We start from the raw sequence: 23,365 nt of genomic DNA on the forward strand, positions 1-23,365 counted from the left end.
GGAAGGTGTTTGGAGCCATCCCCTGTGCAGCGATTCTTGGTGTGAGGAAGGTTGGGCAAAACCAATCAACCTCAATGGGAGGGAATGAGTGGGAATCTGTGGCGATGTGATGGGATGGGTGTCTGAACCCGTTATATAGTGGTTCCACATGCGGGAGGGTTCTCCTGCCCGGCTGACAACATTTGGGGCCATGGCCATAGGGTCTATTTGTATCTCCCCCAGGGGTGGTGTGGGGCGTGCTATTTAGCTAAACTACAGCCTGTAGCTCTTGTGATTCTCAAGTCAGGTGTTACTGTCATTCTTACTGCAACCTCAAGATGAAGGAAACATTCTGACCCTTCCACTACTAGATCTCCACCACTAGTCTCAGATATAGTCCCTTCCGGTGCTGCGTTGGTCAGCTCTCCTCTGTCACAGCCAGGCGTAAACTAGCCGTGACGTCACCTGTTGGTTTCAACGCCGAGAAAATGAAGCCCGGATTTTGCTACTTCCTGGTCGCCGTTTTGGATTTTTTGGAGCCAGTGACGTAAAAAGCGTCATCAAACAGACTGGACCGGAGAGCAACTAGGGGCAGGATTGGCTGAGGACTCTCTTATCCCACCCAGAGGCTTCTGTTGCTGTCTATCAAGTATAGCCACGCCCCCTGGCTCCGCCAACTTTAACGATTTATTTAAAATTCAGTATTGATTTATTTTAAGATCGGCCACCCGATCTCTCATTTTGACCATGAAAACTAACGGGAAAAAAATCCTGAGCTGTAGAAAATCAGTCTATCAAATTTTATTTTTTCCAAAAATGAATTGGGGTCTATGGAGCAAAAGCTTTTTGGAGCCAACCCTAGCGGACGGCGTGATATTGCAAGTTTTTGACACTTCCGGGTGGGCTTCAAATTTGGAGCCAGATGCTACGTCCATTATATATACAGTCTATGGTCACAGCTGATGTTTTGTCATTATCGCTCTCGTAGGAATGACTTCACCCCTGCAAAGCAAGATTAGAAACTGCACACACAGCAAGCTCATGTTCTTTACTGATTATGACTTACGTCAAAAACTATCTGTACCTTTATTATCAAAAACTGTCTGTACTTTGATTATCAATTACTTTATGTCTTGATCATCCTTGCATTCAATCACATGAGTAATAAGTAAAATAAAGCATAAGCTCCTTCTTATCGATTCTGGACTTTTCTTCTTTGTTTCATTACAGTCACACCGTGGTAATGATGATCTTGACCTTTCTATTCCTCAGAACCAATAAAACTCTTTAATATGCACACTTAGCAAATTATAAAACACACCATTTCCCACAGCAGCAGGCATTAAAATGAACAAGAAATTAAAGAAAACAAGGGCGGTCTAATAATTTTTCCATGACAAAGTGGAGTATGCTAGTGAAGCTTTTTTATTAAATTTTATTATTTCCACAAGCTATCTTTAGTAAGTATTTAGAACCAAACAAGTGCAAGTATTACATTTCAGATGACAAGAATGCAGTTTCTTCTGCAGAAAATTAACCCCTGCTGAATGATGCATTGTAGAATCTGGACTGCCTGGGTTGGGTGTGTTTGCCATGGTGGACACTACCAGGGGATCACGTTGCCCCCCCAGTCCAGAAGCATCCCACTGTCTTTGTTGCTAAGTGATGAGATCACACGGAGTAGAGCAAGTGTGCTGTCCTGGGTAGACAGAGGAGCCTAAGGGAGATAACACAAATAGAAAGAAAGAATATTCAATAGAAATGCAGAGAGGACAACAGGGGTAAAAAAACATCCATCCATCCATCCATTCTCTATACACCGCTTTATCCTCACTAGGGTAACAGGGGGTGCTGGAGCCTATCCCAGCTGACTCAGGCGAAGGCAGGGGACATCCAGGACAGATCACCAGTCTGTCGAGGGCTACATATACAGACAAAAAAAAATCACACCTACGGGCAATTTAGAGTACTCAGTTAACCTCAGCATATTTTTGGACTGTGGGAGGAAGCCGGAGTACCCGGAGGAAACCCACGCATGCTCAGGGAGAACATGCAAAGTCCATGCAGAAAGATCCCAGGCCCAGGCCGGGATTCAAACCAGGGATCTTCTTGCTGCAAGGCGAAAGTGCTAACCACTACATCACTGAGTAGCCCCCGGGTAAAAAACAGCAACAAAAAAACAAAGAACAGAAGGAGTCTTTTAAGAGTTATTCATTTCCTCACTCAACAATCCAATTATTTGTTTTTGTCAACAATTTCACATTATCATCACTGGAGAAACATACAGTATGTCCACAGCAGCAGAAGAATCAAACAATAAACTATAGATATAGATCACACTCACTGACCACTTTATTAGGTACACCTTGCCAGTAAAAGGTTGGACCCCCGTTTATCCTCACAACTGTCTTACTCTGATTCTTAGCGGCATGCTTTCAAGAAGGTGTTGGAAACATTCTTCAGGGATTTTGGTCCTTACTGACATGATAGCATCACACAGTTGCTGCTGATTTGTCGGCTGCACATCCATGATGAAAATCTCCTGTGCCACCACATCCCAAAGGTGCTCTACTGGATAAAGATCTGGTGACTGTAGAGGCCATCAGACTACAGTGAACTTGTTGTCATGTTCAAGAAATCAGTTTGAGGTGATTTGAGCTTTGTGACATGGTGCATTTTCCTGCTGCAAGTGGCATCAGAAGATGGATACACTGTAGTTATGAAGGGATTGACACGGTGACCAGTCTGCCCATTCTTCTCTGATCTCTCACATCAAGAGTCGTCTTGGTCAGGTCTCCCTTGGAAAAGAGATTTTTAATCTCAAGGGACTTCCTGGTAAAATAAAGGTTAAAATAAAAACAACAAGGCTATTGCTTCTACACAATTGCTGCTCACTGGATAATTTCTCTTTTTTGGATCATTGTGCGTCAAAATCCCAGTGGATCAGCAGTTTCTGAACTACTCAACCCAGTCCGTCTGACACCAACAACCATACCACGTTCAAAATCACTTAAATCCCCTTCCTTTCCCATTCTGATGCTTGGTTTGAACTTTAGGAAGTTGTCTTGAACATATGTACATATCTTAATGCATTGAGTTGCGGCCATGTCGTTGGCTATTTGTGTTACGCAATTGAACAGGTGTACCTAATAAAGCAGCCTGTGTGTGTGTGTGTGTGTGTGTGTGGGCGGGTAATTATAGGGGTTGTGGGGACCTAATGAAAACCAAAGAAATGTCATTTGTGGGGACCTCATTTGGGTCCCCATGAGGGGAAACAGTGTTTTCTTGGCCATGTTGTTGTGACTGATAAAAGTAAAAGTGCAAAAAAGTCTATTTAGGGTTAGGCATGATTTTGTTCTGGGTTAAGGTTATGGTAAGGGTTAGGAGTTAGATATGAATGGGAGTCAATGGTAAGTCCTCACAAGGATAGAAAAACATAGTGTGTGTGTGTGTGTGTGTGTGTGTGTGTGTGTGTGTGTGTGTGTGTGTGTGTGTGTGTGTGTGTGTGTGTGTACTTGTTTCTGCTATACAGGTGGGGACTTTGACCTGACTATTTGCTATAAAGGTGGGGACTTGTCTTACGGTGGGGACCTAAAATGAGGTCCCCACGGGTGGCAACACCGTTTTCTTGGCCATATTGTTGTTAATAAAAATGTAAAAGTGCAAAAACGTTTGTTTAGGGTTAGGCATTGATTTGGTGATGGTTAAGGTTAGGGTTAGGGTAAGGGTTAGGAGTTAGATATGAATGGGAGTCAATGGTAAGTCCCCACCGGTATAGAAAAACAAACATGTGTGTGTGTGTGTGTGTGTGTGTGTGTGTGTGTGTGTGCATACACATGCATATTCATGTGTATACATATATACAATAAAAATCACCAATACTTTTGTTCCCTTAATAAGAGTACATATAAAATAAAAATAAATAAAATCAAAAATAAAATGGGTCTGCACAGTGGCGTAGTGGTTAGCACTTTCAACAACTTCTCGGGATCTTTCTGTGTGGAGTTTGCATGTTCTCCCTGTGCATGCGTGGGTTTTCTCCGGGCACTCTGGCTTCCTCCCACAGTCCAAAAATATGCTGAGGCAAATTGATTATTCTAATTTACCCGTAGTTGTGAACGCCAGTGTGACTGTTTGTCTGTATATGTAGCCCTGTGACAGACTGGCAACCTGACCAGGGTGTCCCCTGCCTTTGGGATAGGCTGCAGCCCCCAACCAACTCCCCGACTGTGTTTCTCATCTAAGTCCATATAGCTCTAGTCTAAAATCACCATCATCTTACCTCTGCTCCTCCCATTTCAGTGCGAACCCAGCCTGGATGGATGGCTGCCACCAGTATGTTGTGGCTCTTAAAGTCCAAAGCTTGACAGCGAGTCAGCATGTTCAGTGCTGCCTGGTGACAACAGAAAGGCCAGATTTCATTGCTGTTCACACACTACGTTCGTATTTAGCAAAATTTGACATGACAATGCAGGTTTTTGAAACCAATCAGAAAAAAATGAACTAAAGCCAAGAACAATTTATGTAAATAACTTCATGTCATATTGATAAATCTGACCACAATCACTTAACATAAACAAGAGCTTTCAACAGACTCTGTAGGGATCTCACAAGCAAGTAAAGGAGTCACCCCCTGCTGCCTGTTAGAAAGAATGCAGGTTTAAGGCACTCCCACAGTGCCTTTACAACCAAAGCTGCAATCTGATCTATGTGCACGGTGATTTGGAAAACAAGCATTTTCCTTTTAGCCCAAAAACTATGTCATAGCTCTTCCTGGAGTGGTTTCACTTATCATACCAGCTGATTTTTAGTCCTAATATTGGCCATAAATGCAGTGCATAATTTTAATCCTTTTTTCCTCATACTCTATATTTTTAAAGTTCCTGTTGGTGCCAATCAAAGAAAACATTTTCAGCCTAAGAGGCTGAAAAAGGAAGGTTTTATGGTTGGTTGAATATTGGAATAAATAGCAACATTGACATTGTTTGACCAAATTTACACCATCATATAAATGGTTTGTATTGTTCTATCAAAGCAGTGTTGACCCATTGAAGACCAACTGTACATGTCAATGAGACTACAAAATTTCAGGACTCTAGCTTATTATTTATTAAGTTGTGGCATTTCAAGCATTACTCCACAGATTGAAGAAAATGATGCCAAAATCGACCTGACACCACCCCTCTGTAAGAATATTTAACTCAAAAACAATCATTTTGACTCCAAAAAATTCAATCAATATTAAACACTTTTAAAAAATCTGTAGAACTGAAGACTGTGAGGTGTGCGGACACTGTTGGGCCCTTGAGTGAGGCCCTTAACTCTTCCTGCTCCAGGGGCGCCATACCATGGCTGACCCTGCGCTCTGACCCCCTCAACTGAGGGGATACGCAAAAATCAGAAATTCCCCTCTGGGCATTAATAAAGGTAGGGGGGAAAAAAATCCTGACTCACATGAACCAAAATTAAAACCAGAGACACCTTTCTCAGATGTAAAATATGTCATCTTTGACAGAGTTGCATTTTAAATATTTAATGGTCACAAATAGTCTGGCACTAATGTTACTCCGTAACAACACACACAGTGAGTTGCTGCTACAACCTGGGTCACGTTATAGTATTTTCTGACAAAGTAAAACTAAGAGTGACATCATGATGGTTGCTGAAGACAGACAATAATGTGTATCATTAAATTTTAACTTCTTCTCTGAAATGAAAGGGGAGACATGTTGAATCATCATTAATTTCACAACATGCTTATAAACGTACCTGTCCGCTCAGCCCACTCCTGTAATGTTGCCTGGCTGCAGCTTAAACAGCGCAAAGATGTCATTCTGCGCGAGTCCGACACATAACATCATTTACTGTTTTATGAGAAATTAACAGTATATTGGCCTCTAATCGGCAAAACTCTGGCCCTTGATGCTTATTAGGAAATATTTATATTCATATATAAATAGAACTGGCCAATTTAATGGGCTGGCAGGTAAATCAGCCGGGTCCTACTGTTTGCTGTATTCTATGGCGTGTTGCTCAGTTCTGCCACGAGCAGATCAACTGCCTATTTACGCATGCGCGACGTCAAGTCTACTTGGACAAAAGGCACAAAATGCATTGCTGGAGATGTTTCAGATTTTTTGAGTCATACTGTCCTGCAGATGTGTTAATTGCATTAAAAATTTTAATCAGATTAATCATGATGATGGATTAATCTGCATTAAGGCATTTATTTTAACAGCCCTATTAAAAAGTAAATAAAATTCTCCTTAAATTCATACTCAGTTCTTCCTATTTAGACTGTATGTAAGTTAGCAGTACCTTACTGGTTCTATAAGGGTACATCTGTGCTGTTGAGAAGGTCTCTGGACATTTCTCAATGGAAGAAACCATGGTGGAGAGGTTAATGATGGCTGCCCTCCTGCAGGACATTTTGTTACCTGGGACACAAAGAGAGACCAAGATATTTGCATCATGACTTAGAAATGATCAAAACTATAGAACACATTTCAAACTTCAAATCTTTCCCTTTAATGGCTTGATTCAAAATGTTGATTAAAGAGCAGCCACTTTTTCTAACAACAGAGAGTCATTCTGCAATTAGATCCAGTCACCTGGCCACTTCAGTAGGAAGATCATCATTTTGTAAAGCACAGCTACATCTCTGCTCTAAAGAATCTGACCTTAAATCCAAGGCCTCGGACTCCTGAAGCACAACCTTGACCCTAAATCATCACACAACGCACCAGAAGCACAAAGACTTTCCTTCAGGAAGTAACACATATGTCTAATGACAGGATGTACTGGCCATTGTGAGCATAACTTGCATTTTCAGGGTCACTCTTAAAGGGATTTAAAATAAAAGCTGCAACACAGAACATGAGTGACCCTCATGTGAAATAAGCTTTCTTCCAGCAAAGAAGACAAGCAGGTCAGATGTTTAAACAGATATGTCAAGCAAATCACAGCATGTGGCAGCATAAAGATAAAACCTACATTCAGTGTTTAGCACAGTGACAATATAAGGATGCATATAAGCATTTACAATGAGAGAGAGTTGAGTGAAAATGTTGATTCCTCCCACAATAGGGAGCCAAACCACCTCTGCTCCAGGTCTGCACAGGGACTATAAGGTGGAGTGATTAAAACTAAGTGAGTGACATCGATGGTTGTCAGGAATTAACTAAAAAGACTACAACAATCCAGTAGAAAAAAGGTCAAGGCAGAACCTGAGGAACAAAAAAAATCTAAAACACTGGAAGTTACGTATGTCAATCCGATAAACTGAAAGGACAATAAACCAAAGACTGGTTAGATAATAAATAGGGCTTAGACTGTTACGCGTTAATTTCGATGACTTATTTACAGGAAAAACAACGCGTTAAATAATTTAACGCATTTAATCGTACCTGCCAGTCCCTTAATTTGTGACACACTGGTAAAACTGTTAAACACTCCACCCCATTTGGTGGCGGTAATGAGCCTAAAGTCTGTCTGCAGCATACGGTCTATGGTCTGCAGTGAGGAAGATACACAAGAGTGATGTCAGTGCACAAGAAGGCTTGGTAAACAGGGAAGGAAGATAAGAATCATTGTGCTTGTTGGGAGGAAAGTTTTCTTTTAAAAATCTTCCCGATGGCAGCTTGGATAAAAGCGTGGTTGTTTGCAAATTGTGCAACAACAAAGAGTTTTCTTATCCTATGAGCTAACTGGACATCTGACATAAGTGGAAAGAAAGGGATTGTTTTCACACAAGTCAAGTTGACGAGACAACAGAAAAATTTGGATTCTAAAATCATATTCCTACAAGAAACACACATTCCGGAAGAGGAAAGCATTAAGATTACAAGGAGATGGCAGGGGGATGCATTCACAGCTTTGTTGACTCTCACCAGAAAATCTGAACTTAGTAAATGTGTGAAGCCCTAATGAAGATAATCCAAACTTTTTTTTTTTTTTTTAACAAATCTGTTTCGTACTCTCTAAACATACCCAGGGCAACATATAATAGCAGGAGATTTTAACTGCATGCTGGATCCAATCCTCGACAGGTCTACAGGTCTACACTCAGTTACTGAATAGTTCAGTCCGATGCAGAACAACTATTCAGTGTTTTATTAAAGAACTAGGCCTGATAGACATATGAAGGGAACTGAAAACTGATGATGAGGCTTATTCATGTAACTGAAGAACACATAATACACAATATTGATTACTTCTTAATATCTGTGGGATTACACTCCAATACTGTACTATACTGTTATGATAGCATTAATGTCACTTCAGCACAGGTGGCTACAGGACCAGAATTAGACTATTTGGAAAAAACACAGATGAGTTCTTTGCATTTAATGTGACACAAACTTCTGCCAATGGGAAGCATTTAAAGCTTTTCTTAGGGGACATATAAGGAGCTACACAAGCTCTAAGACTATTAAAGCACAACAAAAAAGCAACATTTGCAGGATGAAATTAGAATCCACCAAGAAAAAGTTTATAAGCAAAGTGACCCAAAAACAGAAAAAGAAGTACTAATTCTGAGAGAGGAGTATAAGAAGCTAGCAGAATCCAGAGCAGCTGCAAGTCTCTTAAGACTTAAACATTTTATGAACAAGGTGATAAAGAAGGTAAACTACTGGCATGGCAAATACAACAAAAGTGAAAAAAAAATCTATGTACATTACTACAATATTAATTTGGAATGAAATGTCCACCAAATCTGCTCTTTCCATTTCCCACCTATTAACTGTATCAGAGATAAAGTACTCGTACTGCATACGAAAAGATACATACCATTGTCCTTTGCTGATGAGTCCTTCTCTGCTGCTCTTTGCAGGAGTGGCAGCAACACCTGACAACATGGAAATGATGAACTTATTAATCAACCTAAACCCCAAATTTTGTTATAATTTGTAATGAGACTCATAGTCTCCGTTCATCCACCTATTATCTACACTCTGCTTAATCCTCTGCAGCGTGGCAAGGGGGCTGGAGTCTACGCCAGCCAACACAGGGTGAAGGCAGGGTTCACCCTGGACATGTAACCAGTCCATCACTGGGTCACACAGACAAACAGACAACCAAGTCACAGTCACATTAACGCCGAAGATCATTTAGAGTCTCCAGTTAACCTCAGCATGTCCTTGGACTGTGGAAGGAAGCCAGGACACCCAGCATGCACTGAAAGATCCCCGGACCTTCTAGCTGTGAGGTGACAATGCTAACCATTGCCCCACTGTGCCACCCTAGTCATACTCTCTAATACCCAAATTTGAAAAAACAAAAGCTAAATCTATTAGTTGGTTTATATGTTGTAGGATTAGCTCTAAAACTTTGTTTTTTGATAAAGCTTTTCAAAAAGGATTGGCTCAGGGTCAACAGGTATGGCATCAGTCTAGAATGCTGGGGGATCTCCCATGATGCACTTAACACCTCTCTTCTACTTTTCTCTGTTATTTTCCATACAGTTAAACACCACCAGTAAATGTCACTAACTTTGTGTCTTGTTTATTCTGACGGATGACGTCCTGGGAAAGATTCTGGACGTCTGACGTTACGGTGAGCGTATTGCGTCATTTCCTGTTCCTGTTTCAGCACTGTGTTGTGGTGTTAGCATGGCTTCTGCTTCTTCCTCTCCCTCTCTCTCTTTCTCCTGCTCAGTGTGCCACATGTTTAGTTATTCCTCTGCCTCCTTTAGTGATAACGATATATGTAATAAGTGCAGCCTTTTTGTAGTTCTGGAGGCGAGGCTCTCCGAATTGGAATCGCGGCTCCGCACCATGGAAAATAACCCGCTAGCAGCTAGCCAGGCCCCCTTAGCCGGTGCGGACCGCAATAGCTTAGCTTGTGTAGCATCTGTTAGCCGTCCCTTAGCAGCGCCCGAACAGCCGGGTGGATGGGTGACAGTTCGTAGGAAAAACAGTCCTAAACTCAAGCCTGCTGTCCCGGCTCACCACAAACCGCTTCATGTTTCTAATCGTTTTTCCCCACTCAGCGACACACCCGCTGAGAAACCAACTCTGATCATTGGCAGCTCCATAGTCAGAAACGTGAAGCTAGCGACACCAGCGACCATAGTTAAATGCCTCCCAGGGGCCAGAGCGGGCGACATAGAAGCAAATTTGAAACTGCTGGCTAAAGATAATCGTAAATATAGTAAGATTGTTATTCACGTCGGCGGTAACGACACCCGGTTACGCCAATCGGAGGTCACCAAAATTAGCGTGGCATCGGTGTGTACTTTCGCCAAAACCATGTCGGACTCCGTAGTTTTCTCTGGACCCTTGCCTGATCTGACCAGCGATGACATGTTTAGCCGCATGTCGTCGTTTCGCCGCTGGTTGTCTATGTGGTGTCCATCAAACGACGTGGGCTTTATTGATAATTGGAGCTCTTTTTGGGGAAAACCTGGTCTGATTAGGAGAGACAGCATCCATCCCACTTTGGCTGGTGCAGCTCTCATTTCTAGGAATATGGCTGATTTTATTAGTACTCCTAAAGCATGACAACCCAGACTTAAGACCAGGATGCAGAGCTGTAGTCTTACACACCTCTCTGCAGTTTCCTCACAGCTGTCACCCTCCAGTAATTCAGTTAATTCAGTTAATTTTATTGAGACTGTGTCTGTCCCCCGACCACCAAAATTCAATAAATTAATCAAATCAAAAATATACAAAAGAAATAGTAACCACAAAAATTTAATAAAAATTAATACCTCTATTTCAACAGAGCAAAGAGACAGGAAAATTAAATGTGGTCTGTTAAATATTAGATCTCTCTCGTCTAAATCTCTGCTAGTAAATGAGTTGATAACTGATCACCAGATTGATTTGTTCTGTTTGACTGAAACCTGGTTGCAGCAGGAAGAATTTGTTAGCCTAAACGAATCAACTCCCCCTAGTCATATTAACTGTCATATTCCTCGAATCACAGGCCGAGGAGGAGGAGTAGCAGCAATCTACCATTCTAGTTTAAAATTGAACCAGAGGCCTAAACCTGATTACAGCTCATTTGAAAATCTCACTCTTTGTCTCTCTCATCCAAATTTGAAAGCTCAGAAACCAGTTTTATTTGTTGTTATATATCGTCCTCCTGCTCCTTATTCTGAGTTTTTATCTCAATTCTCAGACTTTTTATCTGAATTAGTGCTCAGTTCAGACAAAGTTATTATTGTGGGTGACTTTAACATTCATGTTGACGTAGACAGCGACAGCCTTACAACAGCTTTTAATTCATTATTAGACTCAATTGGGTTTTCTCAACATGTAAATAAACCAACTCATAGTTTTAATCACACTCTTGACCTTGTCCTGACTTATGGCATAGAAATTGAAGAGTTAACAGTATTTCCCCAGAACCCTCTTCTTTCTGACCATTTTATGATAACATTTCAATTTAAAGTAAAGGATTGTTTAGCAGCTGAGAACAAATATCATTACAGTAGGTGTTTGTCTGACAATTCAGTATCTAAATTTAAGGAAATAATACCCTCACTGTTTACTTCAGCAACATTTACTGATAAATCAGAAGGCAAATATTATTATTTTACCCCCACAGAAGTGGATTATTATGTTAATAATGCTTCAGCCTCACTGCGTACAACTCTTGATAGTGTTGCACCTGTAAAAAAGAAAGTTATATCTCAGAGAAGACTTGCTCCTTGGTATAATTCCCAGCTGCGGACTTTAAAGCAGGCATCCCGAAAGCTGGAAAGAAAGTGGTATTCCACTAATTCAGAGGTAGTGTATGTGGCTTGGAAAAATAGTCTAGTAATCTATAAAAAAGCTCTTCATAATGCCAGGACAACTTATTATTCATCTTTAATAGATGAGAACAAGAACAACCCTAGGTTTCTCTTTAGCACTGTAGCCAGGCTGACAAAGAGTCAGAGCTCTGTTGAACCTTGTATTCCTTTAGTTTTAACCAGTAACGACTTCATGAGCTTCTTTACACAGAAAATAGTTATGATTAGAGATAAAATTAATCTGGCCCTTCCTACAAATGTCACAGATGCTTTTGAATTGGCTGTTAGACTTGATGAATCTTTAGAATTCTTCACTCCTATATGTCTCTCTGAACTAATTTCAACAGTTTCTACATCCAAACCATCAACATGTCTTTTAGATCCTATCCCAACTAGACTCTTCAAGGAGATTTTACCTTTAATTAATTCTTCAATGTTAGATCTGATTAATCTCTCTCAAGTAACAGGCTATGTACCACAGGCTTTTAAGGTTGCTGTCATCAAACCTTTGCTTAAAAAGCCCACTTTAGATCCAGATGTGTTAGCTAACTATAGACCGATATCCAACCTACCATTTCTCTCTAAAATTCTGGAAAGAACAGTTGCAAATCAATTGTGTGAACACCTACAAAGGAATAATTTGTTTGAAATGTTTCAGTCAGGCTTCAGAGTGCATCATAGCACAGAAACAGCTCTAGTGAAAGTTACTAATGACCTTCTCATAGCATCAGATAATGGACTAGTCTCTATACTTGTTTTGTTAGATCTTAGTGCAGCGTTTGACACAATCGACCACAAAATTTTATTACAGCGTCTAGAATATTCAATTGGCATTAAAGGGACAGCACTGGATTGGTTTAAATCCTACTTATCAGATAGGTTCCAGTTTGTGCATGTCAACAATAACTCTTCTGAGCAGACTAAAGTTAATCACGGAGTTCCTCAGGGTTCTGTCTTAGGACCGATACTTTTCACATTATACATGCTTCCTTTAGGCAATATTATTAGGAAGCATTGTATTAACTTCCATTGTTATGCAGATGACACACAATTGTATTTATCTATGAAGCCAGATGAAACTGATCAGTTAGCTAGACTGCAAGATTGTCTTAAGGACATTAAAACCTGGATGACTTTTAACTTCCTACTGCTAAATTCAGACAAAACTGAAGTCATTGTATTTGGCCCCAAACATCTTAGAAACTCGCTTTCAAAGCAAATAGTTACTCTGGATGGCATCACATTGGCCTCCAGTACTACTGTGAGGAATCTTGGAGTTATTTTTGACCAGGACATGTCTTTTAACTCACACATAAAGCAAGTCTGTAGGACTTCCTTTTTTCACCTGCGTAATATTGTAAAAATCAGGAACATTCTGTCTCAGAGTGATGCAGAAAAATTAGTTCATGCTTTTGTTACTTCCAGGCTTGACTATTGCAATTCCTTATTATCGGGTTGTCCAAATAGCTCTCTCAAACATCTACAGTTGATCCAAAACGCTGCTGCGAGAGTACTGACAGGAGTTAGCAAAAGAGATCATATTTCCCCTATACTTGCTTCTCTTCACTGGCTTCCTGTTAAATCCAGAATAGAATTTAAAATCCTTCTTCTGACATATAAAGCTCTTAATAACCAATCTCCATCATATCTTAAAGATCTGATAGTACCTTATTATCCAAGTAGAACTCTTCGCTCTCAAACTGCAGGCTTACTTGTTGTTCCTAGAATTTCTAAAAGTAGAATGGGAGGCAGAGCCTTCAGTTATCAGGCGCCTCTCCTGTGGAACCTGCTCCCAGTTTGGGTTCGGGAGGCAGACACCCTCTCTATTTTTAAGACCAGGCTTAAAACGTTCCTTTTTGACAAATCTTATAGTTGGGGCTGACTGGGTGACCCACAGAGGTTCGGCTTGTGTCTTCATTGTACAGCTGACCCCCTCTTGGACGTCCCTTCGTTCTGCCCCTAGTCATGCTGCTATAGGCCTAGGCTGCTGGGGGACTTTTCTTGACGCACTGAGCCCTTCTCTATCTACCTTTACATTTAATATGTATACCGTTATTGCAGTACATTCACTCTGTTTCCCCCTGTGCTATTTCTCCGAGTGTCCCTGGTCCCAGAGCTGGATGCTTCAGATCTGCGGTCGATGTTCCACCAGCTGGTCCAGTCTCCACCATGTCCACTGTGGGATGCTGCTACTGACCTTCCACCAGCCCTCTGCTTCCAATTCCCTTTTTCCACGAGTCAACTCTGCATCGCCTTCAATATACTGTTATGCTAACTTACATACTGTTTGAATTTTACTGCTAGCTATATAAGGAGTATGTTTAATGTCAGAGCCGTACATCATAAGAGTAAACTATGAGTCAGTTTTCAATGTTAGCTTATACTTTGTCTGTGTCACATATCCTGTCATGCATGTATTCAAATGTGTGTTGTGTTTTCCTTGCTTTCTCACCCCTCCCTCTTCTCCCATCCCTCCCCCTTGCCCTCTTCTGTCCTTCTCAACCCGCCCGGCCAGCAGGCAGATGGGTCCCCCCTATTTAGAGCCGGGTTCTGCTCGAGGTTTCTTCCCTGTTAAAAGGGTGTTTTTCCTTGCCACTGTCGCCTTTGGGCTTGCTCTGGGGGTCAGGCATATGGGTTCTGTAAAGCGTCTTGAGACGATTTGACTGTAATTGACGCTATATAAATAAAATTGAATTGAATTGAATTGAATTCTCTCCCTTATAGTTTTGCGCTCTCTGTAGGTGTCTCTGGATGTTGACTTTGAAAGCTTGAAAATGAGGTCACAATAACCTTCAAATGCTATGATGACACTGGCTCTCATGAGGAGAGGAAAGGAAGACCAAGAGTTCTCTCTGCTGCAGAGGGAAAGTTAATTTGAGTTATGTGCCTCCCAAATCAACAATTAACAGCACCTCAAATTACAGCAAACATCAATGCTTCTGAGAATTCAAGTAACAGACACATCCTAACATCAACTGTTGTGAATCAGATCTTCATGGATCTGCTGCAACAAACCATGTCTGAGGAACATCAAGAAGAAGAGAACCATTTGGAGTGTGAGTTACAGTTTCATTGAACAGTTACAATTTTTTTTTAGCAGATGTTTTTATCTAAAGCGACATACATCCGGGAGTAGATACAACACGAAGTAGGTAGGTGGGGCAGCAGTAAGTACCCTGCCCTGTGTCCTCACTGGACAACTGCACTCTGACTGGGATTTAAACCATTGACCTACTGTGCCAAAATCAGGAGCATAGGATTTTAGTATAAATGAACACACATCTGATTTGTGCCTAGTGGAGCATATATTAGTTCTTTTTAGAGGGACAGTAAACCAGAAAACACCCAGAGATTCTGTGAGGGCTATTTGACCAAGAAGCAGAGTGATGGAGTGCTGCACCTGGCCTTGATGTTAAGATGTGTCTGTGACTTGAATTCTCAGAAGCATGGGATGATCTGGGATGCAGGGTGAAGCACAAACAGCTTTTAGTGTTCAGCATATGTGAGCATTTCTTCAAGACAGTTCCAAGTGAGGACCTCATGAAGCTGGTTGAAGAATGAAGAGTGTGTAAAGCTACGTTGTACATTTTTACCGCCCGGCAAAACTGCGTTTTCCGGAAGGTATTGTTTTCAGCTGCATTTTCTTGCTTGCTTGCTTGCTTGCTTGCTTGCTTGCTTGTTTGTCTGTAACAATTTCGTTTCCGCGCGATAACTCAATAAAATACTGATGTAGCCTCACCATATTTGGTACACAGGTGTACCATAATAAGACACAGGTCAAGTTCGCATTTGGTGACCGTGACCTCATTTTCAAGGTCACAGGGGTCATCTTTGTCGCCGGGCGGTCCAAGTTTGGCAAAACTTCTTGTTATAATTAAAACTGATTTTTTTTCAGTCATATTACTGAATAAATGTAAATGTTTTACTTTACAGTTTGATGTAGAAAATAGTCAAAATAATGAAAAATCCCTATAAAATATACCAATCAGCCACAACATTATGACCACTTACAAGTGACGTGAATAACATCCATCATCTTGTTAGAACTCAATGTTCTGCTGATAAACCTTGAGTGCTGACATTCATGTGGATGTTTGACATGTACCACCCACCTAAGCATTGCAGGTCAAGCAACCCCTCGAACCCTCCACCCCCAATGGCTACAGCAGTCCCTGATGCCAGTTGCCACTCTCAGCAGGATAATGCCCACTAACACACCACAAACACTGCTCAGGAGTGGCCCGGGAAGTACGACAGAGCTAAGGCGTTCACCCAGGTTCCACACTCCCCAGATCCAAATCTTACTGAGCATCAGTGGGATGCACCAGGATAAGGCACCTTGTTAAAGTGCTACCTTGGCATGTTACGCCTGATCAGTGTGCATGTGTCAGAACGTGACTGCTACTGCGTACATTTCATATTTTGAGTGTTATCTGTTGTTTTTGGTTTTGTTTTTTTGTATTAATACTGTGAAACTGGTAAAACTGTATCTGTAACAGACACTTAATGATTACCAACAAAGACATATGTGTAAGTGTTTCCCTTATCTTACAGTCTTGCCAATTTTGTGGTAAGAAATTCCAACAGATATAGACTTAGTGCTTTTCACCATCACACATGTTCACTATACAACACACTACAAGCACAGACACGAATAAGAAAAAACAACCTTTGCAAGGACAAACGGTCCAACCACATTGGTTTCATACACGTCCATCATGTCCTTTTTCGTGGTGGTGGATAGTGGAGCTGGTGAGGCCGGTTTGTTGATAGCAGCATTGTTGATGAGAAGGTTCAACCCACCAGCTGCGATCTTCTCACTGACAGTCCGGGCTGCAGTTGACATACTGTCCTCATCTGCCACATCTGCAGGTGGACAAGAGAAAACATAACATGTACACATGATCACATGCAGAGCCTCTTGACTGTCAAAAAGAAGATTCAATGTCAAAGTTTTTGGTGCACATAAGGACCACTGAATGTTTAACAAGTCTGTCTATGACTCACATCAATGAATAATGCACTAAAAAGTAGAAATAATTGTTTGACGTTCCAACTTTTGAGGCACCTTAGCTTGCATTCTGATCCATGGAAAGCTTACTTAAAGGCATTATGGAGGATGTTTTTTTTGTTTAATTTGTCTGATTCACATAAAATGAATATACTGACCTTTAGTGGACTTGTATGTATGGTCTCTAAAAGAATAAAAAATAACTGTGGACATGGCAGGACCTGAGAAACATCAGCCAATCAATGCGCTCGGACCGAGGCGTTTGGTTTGCTCCCTTTCCTGTCAATCAAAAATCTTCCGGCTCAGGTCTAGTTACGTAGATTACGTACGCCTTGAACTTACGTGTTTTCTGTATGTGTTGCTTTGGTATAGCTTCGTAGTTAGCTGGCGACTTGTTTTGCTCATCTTTATTTACATAATGGCAGATAAAGATCCAGGGGGACCCAGCCGTAAAAGACAACTTCACGAGTCCTACGCAAGTTTCTGGAGGGGGGCGTTTCTTGGTAAATGTTAAGAGAGGGGAGGTTAGAGGGGGGTGAGGGAGAGGTTGTATGTGCGCATGTGCATGCTACGTTCAAAGTCGTAGGAAATTAAATCTCCTCTAATGCCTTTAAAGGTCTTAGTACATGTTTTCAGTTTTTTTTAACCATTATTCACATTGTACATCAGGAAATATAAAAGGGCAGCACAGTTAAATACAAGATGTGATTTAATTATACTTCTTGATGTTATAACAACAAAGATGCAAGAGTCAGGTGGTGCGGGGACATATTTCCAGCAACATAACAAAAAAAATGTGATGATCCATGCCCACATGAAGCAGAATCCAGAATGGAAAAGATACATTGATGATATTCTGGTTATATGGAGAGGTGACAGTGAAGAGCTTTTTTTATTTCTTCTAATATATAAATACCACTACTATTTATCTTCTATAATACTATGGAACAACATGAAACCTCAATTAACTTTTTAGCACGATAGTCCTTTTTCCAGTCATTCATTCTAACTTGATATTCAAAAGGTCCACAGCCAGTCAAGATGCTAAGAGACACAGGAAGCTCCCAGTCTATTATTGGGGAAGATATTTTGTCTTTCTTTTTTAAATCATCATGTCATTTTTAAGTGCAGTTGTTGTGGGTGTTGGGGTGAGCTTTGTACCTGCCCCTTTGTACAACATTTATGTTCAGTTGCCTTTGGTCAGGTGCTTTTTTTAAAGCAGCTGTCTGACCCGCCTTGCCCATTAAAGCAAGGAAAACGACCTCACTGGGGGCAAATTTGTTTTGTGCCAATTTCTAAGGTGTTAGACAGCTCTGCATCAAGCTCTGGGTCTGACAGCACAGCATAAGCACTTAATGACATTTTCTCTGCTTGTATGGTGACAAAGGCCCACTCAACAAATTATGATCTTGACACGTCAGAGCAGTTTCCAGATGCTGTCATGACTGAGTCCAAAAGTCAGTCTTGGATCCAAGCTGCTGATGCTGGGCCATTTCTTTCCTCTCTAGAGTCGCAGCACAACAGGGTGTATGCGATCCTTTGTAATAGGTTGATAGCTAACTAAAACATCTGGATCAAGAGTAGGCTTTTTGAAGTAAAGTTTTGTTTACAGAAACCTTAAAAGCCACATTACATAGCCTAGTACTAGAGAAGGATTGATCAAATCTAACACTGAAGTATAAATTAAAGGTAAAGCCTCCTTGAACAGCCTTTGGGATAAGATGTAAAGGACATGGTGATGGTTTAAATGAAGACACTGCTGAATTTAGCTCAGATGCATAGAAGTGAAGAAGTCTAAATATCCATCAGGTCTTACAGCCAATTCTAAAGCAGTTGTACTCGGTGATACATCTGTGACAGGTGTAGCTTCAAACAAGAGATTTTTTTTTTCTCTGATTGTAAAAATTTTATTTGTAAAGAATCTCATGAAGTCGTTGCTGCTTAGAGCTAAAGGAATACATGGCTCAACAGACTTCTGATTCTTTGTCAGCCTGGCTACAGTGCTGAAGAGAAACTTGGGGTTGTTCTTGTTCTCCTCTATTAATGATGAGTCATACGCTATCCTGACATTATGAAGAGCTTTTTTGTAAATCATTAGTCTGTTTTTCCAAGCTACATAAACTTCCTCTTAAGTAGTGTAATGCCACTAATTTTTCTTCCTTTTTTTCTTTCTTCCTCAGTTCCTGGGAATTGTACCAAGGAGCAGGTGCTCTCTGAGACATAGCTGTCTATTTCAACACTACTGAGTCATACACAGTGCAGCATTATTAACAAGATAATCCACTTCTGTGGGAGTAAAGTTAGAATAACTGCCCTCCAATTTATCAGTAAATGGTGCCGAGTTAAATCGTGATAAATTGAGTTGAATCTAGAATTCAAATAAAAACTCACAGTAGGTACATAATAACAAATAGAAGTGGTTTCTGAGCTTTCCAATCGGGATGTGAAAGACTAAGAGTAAGACTTTCAAAAGAGCTGTAGCCAAGTTTATGTCTCTGGTTCATTATTAAGCTGGAGTGGTAGATTGCTGCCGCTCCCCCTCCTCGGCCTGTGATTCAAGGAACATGACAGTTTGTAGGAAAGGAGTTGATTCATTCAGACTAACAGTCTTTGTGTTGCAACCAGGTTTCAAAAAACAAAAATCTGGTGATCAGTTATCAACAGTAACTGTCATGTTTGAATAAGCTTGTTAGCAGCAGTTTGCCTGGGAATGTCATAACAATGTGCAAACCTAAGCAGAGTTCATATTTGAACACTTTGTGCTGAATTTTGCTAATGCTCCTGGCACGCCCAGTCTATGTACTGTGTCCCAGCATCACAGTCATTTAAGGCTACACATTGATGTTCGATAAAAATGCACTTATTTCAGTTCCATAAGTATATATTTGAGTTTCTGTTGAGATATGAGAGGCGTGTATTGTGCTTACCTAGTTTGATAATTGTTATCTTTCCTGGGCATTTAGTGGCGACCTCTCTCAGTGCCTGTAGGGAACAGAGAAGGAGCAAAGCATGATGTTTGAAAGTCAGAACGATGATAAAGAGAAGATGAAATATCAAAGACAGAAATAAAGAAATAAGCTGCAGCAGCCATGATCTCATCTCTTAATTTTAGGTGAGTTGTCATTCAATGCAAATCTGGCAAATTCAGTGAATGGTCCACTACCTGTCAGTCCTAAATGTCAGAGGGCAAACTATACATTTTAAAAATCCTTGCGTGTGCACTCAGCCCTAGCTCTCTAAATGGAAAAAAAACAGTGACTCGGACTGACCCAACGCAACCCTATTCCAGGGTCGTCTGTGCATGGAAAGGGGGGGAAGACAGTGGGAGCAGTAGGGACGGCAAATCTGGTACATGCTAACCAGTTAAATATCAGCTGTCTTTCTCCAGAATCACAGACTAAACCTTCAAGTACATTTAAGTATTAAGTGGTTGGTCAATATTTAAGGAGTCAAGCAGGTGCATCCCCACACAACCTCTAAAAAAACTGGTCCCTGACAATAAAATCAGATAAGGCACCACATTCTAAAGAGATTTAGAATATAGTAATCTATACCCAATATGTGTAAACATACATGCACAAATAATGCTCAAAAAAGGATCATAAATAACAGTATTCATTGTTTAAAGGTAAGCTAAGGCGCTTGGACCGAGTATACATGGTGCAATGTAATGATAAGCAGGTCCCCACCGACTTCATATCTTGAGCTCTACTTCATTTCTGTCGGCATTCCAAGAGAGAAAGAATTACCTCCAACACTGCTAATGGAATACATGAAAAGTAATTACATACAATCTAAGAAAAGGTAACTGTATTCTATTGAAGCTACAGCAAATAATGCAGAATCATATTACATTTATATTGAGTAAAAATTGGAATCATAAACAAAATTACAGATAAAACACATTTTAAAATACAGAATGATATAATACAGTGTTGCTAACACTCATGATTTTGGGATGAATTCAGTCTCTGTCTATTAAATAATTGAATTAAAACAATTGTTACTGATATAATCACTAACAATTATCTCATTCTGTTTTCTAGCCATCAAAGGGGACTTTTTGGTTCTATTCCATCACTGACTGGTTGCTCAAAGGGAATTCAAAGGGAACTTTGAATTGTTTGGTTTCTCTGTAGGGTCATTCCAGGTGAAATGACCAGATATTCCTTGGGGGTGTTGCCGCACCATCTTCAAATTAGTCCTAAATTTGCATGCCATTAGATAGTCACAAAAGTACTTTCTATGGAAAATTGTAGGCCTGTAGCTCAAATAGTTTCTGAGTTGTGGAGGTCTGAAATTTTCAGAATTTGGGCTATAAAAAGCCTCGCCAGGGTTTTTTTTTTCATCTGTAAGTGGTTAATTCTCAGCCTCTTGTCAGGCCAGCTGCAGCTGGTCCTAGTTAGCTCTGCTCTGTGCTCTCTCTCTCCCTCTTTTTCTAGGTTCGTTCGGCAGGCAAGAATGGTACAGGTGTTTCACATTTCGTGATCATGATCAATTGGCACAGGAGCAGCTGGGGACAGCCAATCACATCCTTCGTCTCTCGCTTTATAAACGGATGCTGCCCACCTCTCTGTGCCGGATTGTAACATCCCCTGTAAATCCAGTCAGTCAGTCAGTCAGTCAGTCAGTCAGTCAGTCAGTCAGTCAGTCAGTCAGTCAGTCAGTCAGTCAGTCAGCCAGCCAGCCAGCCAGCCAGCCAGCCAGCCAGCCAGCCAGCCAGCCAGCCAGCCAGCCAGCCAGCCAGCCAGCCAGCCAGCCAGCCAGCCAGCCAGCCAGCCATACCGCCAGTGCTTGCTCTCAATTGATTTTCTGTTTCCTCCATTCCAGTCTACGTCACTCCCGGAGCCGCCTGATCATTCACCCTGCCTTCAACGAGATGAGATTCAGCTGTATTGCCTCCGTAACCTGGCATTCTTCCTAGGTTGATGCTACAGGTATTCCAATGGTAGTATTTTGTATGTTTTGTTCTTTTTGAAATGTTAGTAGTCAAAGGTGACTACCTTCAAAAAGTGTAATGCCCTTTTTGTGTCACAAGGTCTAGTTTAGAGCCATACCTGTAGATATCATGACATGTTGACACCCATTTGCAATGCATACATGTAATTATAACATACACATACAAATTACATGTACTAACTTGAATGTTAGTACAGTAGTACTAGTGTAGTACTACAGTATTGAGAATTAACCACTTAAAGATGCAAAAAACCCTGGCGAGGCTTTTTATAGCCCAAATTCTGAAAATTTTCAGACCCCCACAACTCAGAAACTATTTGAGCTATCCTCCATTTTTTTATTTTAATAATTGGTGTTAAAGTAATAAAAAAATCAAGAAAATAAAGCAATCAAGTTGCATTAGTTTAGTTTTGAGATGCTTGGTTACTCAGTATGTTTTTTTTACCTGGTAATTATTCGGTGTATTGGATAACATTTTTATAGCAACCGTCTAACCCTGCTGACCTGTAAATATAAGCAAATGTCAACAATCTAATCCCAGGAGCTATATTAATATGACCTGGATGTCTGATAATATACACTGATCTAAACAGTCCAATTCCCTTGGTGGGTTGGAGGGGGGTTACTTGACCTGCAATGTTTTGGTGGGTGGTACATGTTAACCATCCACATGAATGCCAGGACTCAAGGTTTCCCAGCAGAACATTGCATTTTATGTGCATTGAGTAAAGAACAAATGAAACCATTATTAATTAAACTGCAAAAAAATCATAATGTTTCTTTGTTCATAACAACAGGCTAATAGGATTTCCCAACACTCCAATATAGTTTATAGTCAGTAAAATCTGTGCAGGGTGATTTTTGTGGAGATGCAAGCACGGATACACTGATGATCAAAATTTTAATGGAAGGTGCCTCCATAGAACTTCTTTTAACAAAAAGTACTCTCAAGAAACTGTATCTTATTCATACATCATATAACTGTCAGCAGTCGCTTTCAGATGTCAGAATTTTCATTTACTATGTCAGTCTGTTACGTTTTGTGAAAGTGGCTAAATTCAGACAGCTGATGAAAAGATCTCTCAGCAATTGGACAAGCTAATGGAATCACTGTTATTGAGCAACAGTGTCTTCAACTTAGCACGGGTAGACTGTATAGCTGACTGCTTGGAATAACCCAATTGTAGGGTATTGGATGCATGGATGAGTCAAAAGCAACTACCGTGCGTGCATGCGTGCGCGCGCGTGTGTGCGTGTGTGTGTGTGTGTCTTGATGCTGTCTCACCTCAGCACCAGGTCCTTCAGGCTCTCTGCAACAGGCATAAATGTGAGCCTCTCCTCCCGTCTTCACTGCCAGCTGTTTGATCAGCTCTAAACCAATGCCTCTGTTGGCCCCAGTTACTAAAATGTTGCCTTCCAGTTCCACTGACATGTTAGCTGTTCAACTGGTCTCGCCTCTTGTCAGCAACTGAACGTGTGTGAAAACACACTGTTGCTGTAATGCTATTCCTATGTGCGTCATTCTCTTGATATAGGTGTGTACTCAATAGAGGGTGGGTAAGCTGTCACCACTCTGTGTCAACATGTGTGTTTTGTCACCCTCTGCACACATTTTGCATTATCTTTTCATTACATAACCAACTGTTCTATCAGCCAGCCAGCAAAAAGGTTCCTGT

The 23,365-nt window shown here is 40.8% G+C and overlaps 1 protein-coding gene across 2 annotated transcripts; it reads right to left on the reverse strand.

The window, feature by feature from the left end:
* Positions 1-1,386: 1,386 nt before the first annotated feature.
* On the reverse strand, positions 1,387-23,199 carry zgc:158868 (uncharacterized protein LOC791147 homolog). 2 transcript variants are annotated; one of them, XM_051951932.1, is made up of 7 exons: positions 22,975-23,199; positions 19,658-19,712; positions 16,389-16,585; positions 8,770-8,827; positions 6,298-6,416; positions 4,262-4,372; positions 1,387-1,696 (listed from the first exon to the last, which is right to left on the reverse strand). In XM_051951932.1, the coding sequence occupies exons 1-7, from the start codon at positions 23,119-23,121 to the stop codon at positions 1,583-1,585; spliced, it is 801 nt and encodes a 266-aa protein (XP_051807892.1). In that variant the 5' UTR covers positions 23,122-23,199; the 3' UTR covers positions 1,387-1,582. The 2 variants fall into 2 exon arrangements, with proteins under 2 accessions (XP_051807892.1, XP_051807893.1); XM_051951933.1 differs by lacking the exon at positions 22,975-23,199 and adding an exon at positions 21,595-21,646.
* Between the last annotated feature and the right edge of the window lie 166 nt (positions 23,200-23,365).

The sequence above is a fragment of the Acanthochromis polyacanthus genome, chromosome 8 (assembly GCF_021347895.1).
Source record: "Acanthochromis polyacanthus isolate Apoly-LR-REF ecotype Palm Island chromosome 8, KAUST_Apoly_ChrSc, whole genome shotgun sequence".
Lineage (NCBI taxonomy): Eukaryota > Metazoa > Chordata > Actinopteri > Pomacentridae > Acanthochromis > Acanthochromis polyacanthus.

Excerpts from the sequence above, each read along its gene's own strand:
- zgc:158868 (XM_051951932.1), bottom strand. The coding sequence starts at position 23,121 with ATGTCAGTGGAACTGGAAGGCAACATTTTAGTAACTGGGGCCAACAGA. Across the intron at positions 8,828-16,388 it reads GACCGTTTGTCCTTGCAAAG|GTGTTGCTGCCACTCCTGCA; the intron begins GTTGTTTTTTCT and ends CCATGTTGTCAG. Across the intron at positions 1,697-4,261 it reads CTGAAATGGGAGGAGCAGAG|GCTCCTCTGTCTACCCAGGA; the intron begins GTAAGATGATGG and ends TATCTCCCTTAG.